This window comes from Dufourea novaeangliae, unplaced genomic scaffold (genome assembly GCF_001272555.1).
Source record: "Dufourea novaeangliae isolate 0120121106 unplaced genomic scaffold, ASM127255v1 scaffold142, whole genome shotgun sequence".
Lineage (NCBI taxonomy): Eukaryota > Metazoa > Arthropoda > Insecta > Hymenoptera > Halictidae > Dufourea > Dufourea novaeangliae.
In genome coordinates, this window is record NW_015374026.1 from 58,522 (window position 1) to 67,978 (window position 9,457).

The 9,457-nt window shown below is 37.1% G+C and overlaps 1 protein-coding gene across 3 annotated transcripts; it reads left to right on the top strand.

Annotated features, from left to right (window-relative positions):
* The first annotated feature begins 628 nt into the window (after nucleotides 1-628).
* Nucleotides 629-5,912, top strand: LOC107189391 (serine/threonine-protein phosphatase 4 regulatory subunit 3). Of its 3 annotated transcripts, none has more exons than XM_015577914.1 (6): nucleotides 629-1,874; nucleotides 1,989-3,587; nucleotides 3,683-3,834; nucleotides 3,930-4,332; nucleotides 4,789-4,904; nucleotides 5,001-5,912. In XM_015577914.1, exons 1-5 carry the CDS (start codon nucleotides 1,677-1,679, stop codon nucleotides 4,873-4,875), a joined length of 2,439 nt encoding a protein of 812 aa, XP_015433400.1. In that variant the 5' UTR covers nucleotides 629-1,676; the 3' UTR covers nucleotides 4,876-4,904; nucleotides 5,001-5,912. The 3 variants fall into 3 exon arrangements, with proteins under 3 accessions (XP_015433400.1, XP_015433402.1, XP_015433399.1); XM_015577916.1 differs by having other exon boundaries at nucleotides 3,930-4,030; nucleotides 4,133-4,332; nucleotides 4,789-5,912; XM_015577913.1 differs by having other exon boundaries at nucleotides 4,789-5,912.
* Nucleotides 5,913-9,457: the final 3,545 nt, after the last annotated feature.

The following is a 9,457-nucleotide window of genomic DNA, read 5'->3' on the forward strand; positions in this document are numbered from 1 at the left end:
TTCATTCATTACTGCTAAATTTATTTAAATAATTTGTTGTTTGCATTTTTATTTGACTGGTTTTGTTCAACTTAAACGATATTTGAGCATTGATACATTTTATTAATGTGTATAAATGTATACACTATATTTATATTATATATAATCGGAAAAATTTTGAACTTGACATTTAGTACATCTTTGTAAAACCACATATCGTAATGAGTCGTTTTACCGTTGAATGTTTACATGTTAATGAATGTCTAGAGTACACAGTGTACACAGAACCATAAAAAATTATACGCGAAAAGATTTCAAAAAACAGTTGTTAATACTTGTTGTTATTAATAATGTACATATTTAGATGTGGCAACACAATAAGGTAGAAAAAGTAACGAAATTTACTAACTCAATGCAAACATGTTATTAATAATACCCTGGTGAAACCTTTAAGGAAAATCGGTGAACTCTAACGGAATTCCCATGTCTACGAATAAATCTTGAAAAAAATGTTTATTTACATAAAGATTCACGGTCTAGTTATTAAAAATCATTTCATCGGCATCACGAATTATTGTATTGCGCGCTGAAATCCTTGAAGCACACGAGGCGAACCCCGTAGCGCGTTGTTGTGATCTAACATGGCGGAGTGTAGTGTTGTGGCTGTTCAGTGTCTATGTCAATTTTAGAGTGATTTCGCTTAACAAGAACGAAGTAACTGCCATGGTCGTCGATCACGGTGCCGCGACGGATCGAGCAAAATAGTCCTGCGTTCACGAACGTTCGTATCACAAGAGGATCGACGTTAATACGGTTTTTTGGTTTGTCGCGGGAACCGTACACAGCGGTGAGAGCACGCAGAGAGTGTCGTCTTCCCAGCAAGAAAATTCTCTCCCGGCTCGCTGCGAGGACGGGTTTGCTCGCGGGACCGATTCCTCACGCGATCGTGATTCATTAGGTTTGCGTGGCCGCGACACGTGAAAGCGGAAACGTGCACGACGTGCAGTTTTCCCGCGCGTCTCGTGAGGTTTTCTTGGCGCAAGAATCAAGGCTTATGCAACGAAGAGCGCATAAACATCTATTACGGTAAACAATCTCGTCCCGTCAACCGAGCTCCAAGGCATGCGAGTTACGCGACCGCTCGTCAGTGTTCGTACTATTAGGATTGATAGTGACAAAACTCTCGATATCGTGGGAGCTCATTAAAAGGAAGGTATTTCACGATTAACAGAGAGAGAGAGAGAGAGAGAGAGAGACAGACAGACAGACAGACAGACAGAGAACAATAAGTTGAAGGCACATACACTGATGAAGTCTGTCAGTAACTGTTGTTAGAAGCAAACACAGATTTCCTTATGGCGTTTTTCTTGATACAGACTGCTGGTATTGTAGATTTGTTTGAACTGTTGCGCAAGAGCAATCGAATGCAAGAGGTAAAATCTTAAGAAGATCGTATATATGCTCAACACTTGTCTGTGTCCCGTACAATAGATATTGTAATAAGAAGCCTTAATGGGTTACAAGAGAGCAATTGACAGATCGATATATGCGGATTGTTGTGCGTTCAAGCATTCACTGGAAAGTTGAGATACTACCTGTAAGATTAGTTTAGAAAGCCAAAGAGTAGGTGAGAGGTAAAAGGGATGCGAGGTTGTTGGTGATATTATAGGACTGTGTGCATAAGTTAGTTTTACAATATGACAGATACACGCAGAAGAGTAAAGCTGTACGCTCTAAATGCAGACAGACAATGGGATGATCGTGGCACAGGTCATGTATCCTCTTCTTATGTAGATAGATTGAAAGGAATTTCACTTTTGGTCAGAGCTGAGAGTGATGGTTCTGTTTTATTGGAAAGTAGAATACAGCCTGACACTGCATATCAGAAACAACAGGTAATCATTATTGTAAATATTTCATCTGAATGAGAATGAAAAGAATGTAATGAATAATGTATGAAAACTCAAAACAAATTCTGAACAGAGCATGTAATTTGTTGTTTATTTCAGGATACACTAATTGTTTGGTCAGAAGGAGACAATTTTGATTTAGCCTTAAGTTTCCAAGAGAAGGCTGGCTGTGATGAGATTTGGGAGAAGATCTGTCAAGTTCAGGGAAAAGATCCATCTGTTGAAATCACCCAAGATATTGTTGAAGAATCAGAAGATGAGCGGTTCGATGATATGTCAGATACTGCACCTCCTATAGAACTGCCCCCTTGTGAACTGAGTCGGTTGGAAGACATTAATGAATTAATAGGAAATTGTTTATCCTCTCAGATGAGAAAAGATAAGTTGGCATTAGCTTTAGAATCAGAGGGTTATATCAAGAAGCTGTTGAACTTGTTTCATACATGCGAAGATTTGGAGAACATTGAAGGATTGCATCATCTCTACGACATATTTAAGAATATTTTCTTACTGAATAAGAACACTTTATTCGAAGTTATGTTTAGCGATGATACGATTTTTGATGTTGTTGGATGCCTGGAGTACGAGCCGACATTACCTCAGCCAAAGAGGCATAGAGAATACCTGCGACAATTAGCTAGATTTAAACAGGCGATTCCTATCACAAACGCTGAACTACTAGCTAAAATTCATCAGACGTATCGAGTTCAATACATTCAGGATGTAGTACTACCAACTCCGAGCGTATTCGAGGATAACATGTTGAACACATTGAGTAGCTTTATATTTTTTAATAAGGTTGAAATAGTGACCCTAATACAGGACGACGAGAAATTCCTTACTGAACTGTTCCGCCAGTTAACGGACGAAGCAACATCGGATAGTAAAAGACGCGATCTAGTTCTTTTCTTAAAAGAATTTTGTAACTTTTCTCAGAATCTTCAGCCGCAAGGAAAGGAGGCCTTTTATAAAACTTTAACAAACCTTGGCATTTTACCCGCGCTAGAAATCACTCTGGCGATGAACGATGCCCAAACGAAAACAGCCAGTATAGATATATTGACATATATAGTGGAGTATTCTCCGAGCGTTGTTCGAGATTATACATTGCAACAAATAAATAATACAGAACAGGACCAAATGTTAATAAACGTAATAGTTGCTCAACTCGTCGGAGACAGCGATCCAGAGTTGGGCGGAGCAGTACAATTAGCTGGTGTATTGCGCCTGCTCCTCGATCCAGAGAACATGTTGGCTTCCGTAAACAAATCAGAAAAGACTGATTTCTTGAACTACTTTTACAAAAATAGTATTGGAACATTGATAGCGCCGCTGTTAGCGAACACGATTGGAGACCGACCAGCCAGGGAAGATTACAGAACCGTACAGCTTTTAGGATTGATTTTAGAGTTACTGTCATTCTGCGTAGAGCATCATACATACCACATCAAGAATTGCATATTGAATAAGGATCTGCTCAAACGGATACTGGTTTTAATGAAATCAACTCATACGTTTCTAGTACTGTGTGCGTTAAGGTTTATGAGAAAGATTGTAGCCTTGAAAGACGAATTTTACAATAGATACATCATCAAGGGAAACTTATTTGCGCCTGTATTCGATGCATTTGTAAGGAATAATGGTAGATATAATCTATTAGATTCAGCTATTCTTGAAATGTTTGAGTTCATTAAATTGGTAAGCACATTGAAGATAGTTGTGAAATATACCTTATAAAAACAAATATTATGTCTTGTATACATTAATGCATATATACGCTCGTTCCGTTTCAGGAGGATATTAAATCCTTATGTTCGCACGTTGTCGAGAATTTCTCGAAAGAGCTGGAAGCAATTGATTATGTACAAACGTTTAAAGCTCTGAAACTAAGGTACGAGCAGCAGCAGGACAAGTTAAAAGATCGAGACAGGGCAGCTCTTGACAGGTACATGTTAGATTAACTTCTTTCGCTAAAAATTCTTTGGGAAACTTCCTTCGACACGTATCAAGATAAACACGTTCATGTTTCTGGTTCTTCAGTGTTCCATCCATATTGAGAAATAGTCGCTACAGAAGGGACCAGAGACAGTTAGACGAAGAAGAGGAAATGTGGTTCAACGAAGAGGAAGACTTTGATGAGGGTGAGGCGGTCGTACCCGCAGCAGCAGCAGATCTTGTGCCTCCGGCTTCTGCTAAGAAACAATCGTCAACTTCAAATTCTGCACTTAATCCTGCTCTTGCAGATTCGAAAAGCCATCATCAGCAGCAGCAACAACAGCAGTCTGTATTGAACAACAATACTGCTAACAATAACGTTACCTCCCAGCAATCACAAATCAATAACAGTACAACGGCAACGAATGAATCTCCGATCACCTCGGAAATCAATCCAAATTCGGCTATTGGCACGGTGGAGAAAACTGGTACTGCATTATTTAAAAAGGTACATTTAAACTTTCCGTCATCCTCGCTACCAAGGCTTTCTTGGGTAATTTAAAATTGTTTAAAAATGCAATCAAATTGTCCTGCAACAGATTTCAAAGGGAACGCATGATATCTTTCAGGAAGATAAAGTAAAACGGTATAAAGGTAGTTCCGACTAAATTAAAAGAATATTTCTAGACTTTCTATCGATTCATTACTAGTTACAATATCGAAACTACTATATGTGGGGGGGGGGGCAAACACCTAACCATAATTACTCCACTGATAGTTTAGTGATTGACATCCACTTTTGAACAATACAAGTTTTGGCCTTGAAGCTGAAAAAATTATTTTTTAGAATGATAAATCTTATGGGTATTAATATGGCGCTTAATGTATTAATTATACGATTGTCTTACTTTCATAAGTAATATTCTGTCGCTTTAAGATCTACAGTTAATAAAACATTTTCCAGGGTTTAGTCGATTACGAGGGGGATTCAGACGAAGAGGATGAGGACACGGAGGTGACACCTTCTCCGAAACGACAAAGATTGTCATAGTAGGCAAACCAGAAAAGAACAGGGAATTTGTGATTATTGAATCGTTACTACCATTTCTGGCCCTCCTACATGCACAAAGGACTCGATCTGGAGATCGTACAATCAAACTTTTTTTTGTTTAACAGAAAGGAGAGCCGTTCTTCTTAAGTGAGTGGGACACCCAGGAAAGTTATGGACGTGTTTATATAAATGAAGTGGTGGAAAGAAAAATTGACGTACCTCTTTGTGTTGGGTTGTGTATATTACAAATGTAGGGCATCGATATCGAACCTCGCAGGTGGGTGAAAGGGTCTAAGAAATGGGACGTATGTAATTGGAAAAAAAAAGCAAAAAAAAACGAATGATGAACCAACGCGATACAAAGGAAGAGAGAACTTTCTTTACGGAGAACATACGAAGGTAAAAAACTTGTGGCATAATACTGTGTGACCACATAAGTGTTAACAGTAAAAAAAAAAGATTTTAAAAAATCAAATAGTCCATTCCGCGTTGTCTGGAAAACACCCCATTGTACTAGGAGAAATTATTTCATGATTATAGGCTAAGAAACTCTAGCCAGGCCTAGTGGTTCTTACGAGTACAGAGAGTTCTAAGCGTGTGCTTAGTATCGTGTAATAATTCAAGAAGTTGTGACTGTATGTCATATATGCATCTATTAAGGAAAAGAAACTTACTATGTAAAAACAACAGAAAATTCACATGTAAAAGTACATGATGTACCGCACAAAAAACAACTGAGTGTTTTGTTTCGCCATCCATCAGTTTCTTATACGTGTGATGGGCAATTGAAGGAGACCTGTCCTTGATAAAAGTGGGTCAGACATCATGAAACTTTTTCCAATTTAAAACAGAAGTAGTATTTAGTTTGTATATATATGTATATTTGTAACGATTGTAAAACAACCATTCGTGGGTTAAGCAGAGAATAATGCGATTCCTTTACTACATTCAGTTCCCTTTTAAGGTTCTTTGAACGAGCTTTTCGGTTGTCAATGTAAGTAGTAGAAATTGTACAATAAACATTTGATTTGTGTATATTTACAAGTTTGCACTTCATGCCCGATATTATTCCTTGATGTAAAAAACAAAAAAATAAGATGAAGTATAACGCGAAAGTGTCTTGAAATTCTCGAGCATTGAATATAAACTATCCTACTCGTATAAATTATTCATAATTATAATGGGCAGAATAGAGCCATCCGGCATCATTATGCTTTGTAAAGAATCGAAGCATTACTTAAGTATATCTGTGCAACTTCATCCTTGTGAAATTCCATTTTGTGTACATTTATATAGCGTTGCGTAGTATCATCTAATATTGTTTCCGATCAAAGTAAGGTTTCCTTTTATAATTGATCACGGGGTTGTAACAAATACTCAGATTGACAAAGAATTGACAAGCCACGAAATTCATAGTTGAATGCTTACACGAAAAATTTATTTTTAACATGGTAATTTGTCATATCACGATAAACGAAAGGTTCATTGATCTATACCTCAGCTCCAGAGATAAAAGTGTCTACTTTATTTGAACGCAACTACTGATACAACCGAGAAAGCTGGTATTAAGGAGTCTACTCCACCCTAATTTTTTTTCTAATTTAATTCGTCTCATTGTCTTTCTCTAGATGTTATTTTTCAATGTGCGCCCCGACTGATTGGTGTTTGATTTGAGACACAGTAAAAAATGTCGGACAAGTATTATAAGCTAATGTATAGATTTTTCACGACGCCCTGACACCCGAACAGAACTTCTATGATTACTTTGAAACTGTATGTATGTTGGATATTTCGTAAATAGCATACGTCGTGCATATGTTATGTATGCAATGGGAAATACATATACAAGAGTGTTCCAGGTTTTAACGACCAAACTGTACCAGTATGCTCTATAAAGCAGCCATAACGAGAAAACGTCGTTTAAACGATGGCTGCCTAATAGTAAGCTAATTTTTAAAAAAGAAACTTCGACAGAAATGTATCCTCTCATATTACATTATACATTTTAATTATATTTCTCAATTCCTTTTTAAAGATTTTGTTAAATTAAATATATTGTTGCGTGAAACGATAAACTTTCATAAATCTTTTTGAGTTTATTGAAAATTTTGTAGTTGTGTTTATTCTTATTCTAATGGCGTTGTGTGTGTATAACAATCCTTTTTCATTTTTAGCTGTAGCACATGCTGGAACAGTGCAACCGGTCAAAACCTGAGACACCCTATTTTGTATTAACTTCTGACATTGAAAGATGAATTTTAGAAGTTAATTCAATCACACATACACGACACAGACGTGCGGAACCTGTGTGAATATCAAAGTAGGCAATTTCACTGGAGCTGAATGCGATTATATATGTACATATAACGGTAAAGATAGAAAAAGAAAGAAAAGAGTGCAACCCAGGACTGATCACAAAGAGAAAGAGGGTGAGAGAGAGAGGGAGCGCGCGTAAAGCGAGAGTGGAATATAACGAAAGCTAATTATTAATTAATTAAGAAGATATCGAGTAATGTTGTTCTTTATGTGTTTTACATATATTCACAATTTATATTCGATAACAATGGGACGAAATGATAAAAAGTTAGAGAGAGAGAGAGAGAGAGAGAGAGAGAGAGAGAGAGAGAGAGAGAGAGAGAGAAAAAACGGATTAAGGTGGTGAAAGCGTAAGGACAGGGAATGTAAGTAATAAGAATGGAGAAAACACGAGGGGATAGGGGCGATGAATCGATATCTAAGTGATACTAGAGTAAAAGAACGCGTGTACGCTATTTAAGCTAAATTTAATACAATACTTATACGGAGTGTTTCAGACTTGTTCGTTGTCACGTCGCTTTCATTGCTGTTTTTCATTTAAAGGGATTTATCCTACTTCCTAGATAATGGGTCATTGACTTGGAATTTCTTTTTCAGACGATTTGGACATTGGAGTTTTCTAAAAAAACAAAAAACTGTTCGTTTCATCAATCAGGAAATTCATGTGTCCAGTCGCTCTCATTGAATAATCTCTTATACTGATCTCACACTTCAGATAAAAAGATTTTCCTGATAGATGCCACTCAATAGAATGGAACATGGAAAGAAATGTGGTCACTGTCTTTGGTATTAATGCTTTACATTTTCGAGAACAGTATTATGGTACTGGTACAATGACCTGTTGTGTTTAGATAAATGCTTATTCTTTTATCGCGACAGGGAAAATTGTTTTCTAAAGAGTCCAAAGCAAGAAACCTCCTTAACATCATTTAAACTTGCGTAATTAATTATAATTCCTTTTTTGCTGTGGTATATCTTTTCCGTATTCGCATAGTTAAATCTTTGGTACAAGCTGAAACTTCCCTATGTTTCTAAGAGGAGCCACGTTACTCGAGTATTCGAGCACCAATGGGATCGGGAGGGATGGGGGGAGAAAGTGGGGGGGGCATCCAGCGTCTCATTTCTACAGTAAAAAGGGTTGTCACAAGTTTTTATTTCATTTCATTGAAATAACATATTTTTCATTTCGTGCGAGTAGAGAGAGACGTATACATATTCACTGAACACCGGAAACGGAACCCTTGTGTACACTATATTTCTATTCGTGAATCTATTATTCAAATAAAATTCTGTCCATCTGTGTTCGTAATTTATTTATAGAGTTTCATGAGTCCGATTCCGTCTTTCGGTTCTCTAAATCAATTTGAATCGAGGCTGGTATGCGTCGATTACTATACACGGAATCATTTGTTATACAGAAGGTGTGTTTTGATGTGTAAATCGAACCCTCAAGTTCGGCATTGTTGATGACACGGGGTGTGTATTCCTTGTTTCTCGGTGTTTCCCAGGCCGATGGAGAAAAACTCTAAAACACTCTGTGTAAGATCAGTGCCGAGGTCGCAATGATAGAGAAACTTTACAACCGTCACATCGATGTAATGTGAATTACATGATAAAAGAAAGAAAGAAAGAAAAAAAAGCAGAAGCATTGCACACATTGTACAATACCACGTGTTAATAATATAATACGTTTTAATTATAAATATATATATATATGTATATGAAGAAAGATGACCGAACAGGGACGCGCTTTTTCTCTGATACATATATATATACCAGACACACCACACACAACACAAACACACATACATACATATATATACACAGAAAAAGACACCTTTTTATATGAGAAACTATTCGTAAAACGTGTGAATTTAAGAACAAGCATAAGGGGCAAAAAAAAATGAACTGTTCTGTGTGTAGTATGGTAATAGTCGAATGGAGAGTAAGTGGGAAATATTTTACATTTTATTCCAAGTAAAGTATGGTTGACCAGTGGAGCTATATTTCGGTGGAGGAGAACTGGACGTTGGATTTGCAGCAGAAGACAAGCGCGGAGCGAGAATTCTTTCGTTATATACGATGTGAATATACTAAATTCTCCAAGATTAGTATTCCTACTATAATTTTACAGTGTATGTTGTGTGGTGAATTCGTATTGTGAATTTGGATTCGATGAAAGTTTATGCAAGTCGGTGACCCGTGTTCCGCTGTGAATTCGATCCCGGTTCTCCTTGTACTTGAACAGCTACGAAGAAAGCAGGAA

Bases quoted from the DNA above. Each gene is read 5' to 3' on its own strand.
- LOC107189391 (XM_015577913.1), top strand. From the start codon at position 1,677: ATGACAGATACACGCAGAAGAGTAAAGCTGTACGCTCTAAATGCAGAC. The intron at 1,875-1,988 runs GTAATCATTATT...TGTTTATTTCAG, and splicing joins CTGCATATCAGAAACAACAG to GATACACTAATTGTTTGGTC. The intron at 4,333-4,788 runs GTACATTTAAAC...AACATTTTCCAG, and splicing joins GTACTGCATTATTTAAAAAG to GGTTTAGTCGATTACGAGGG.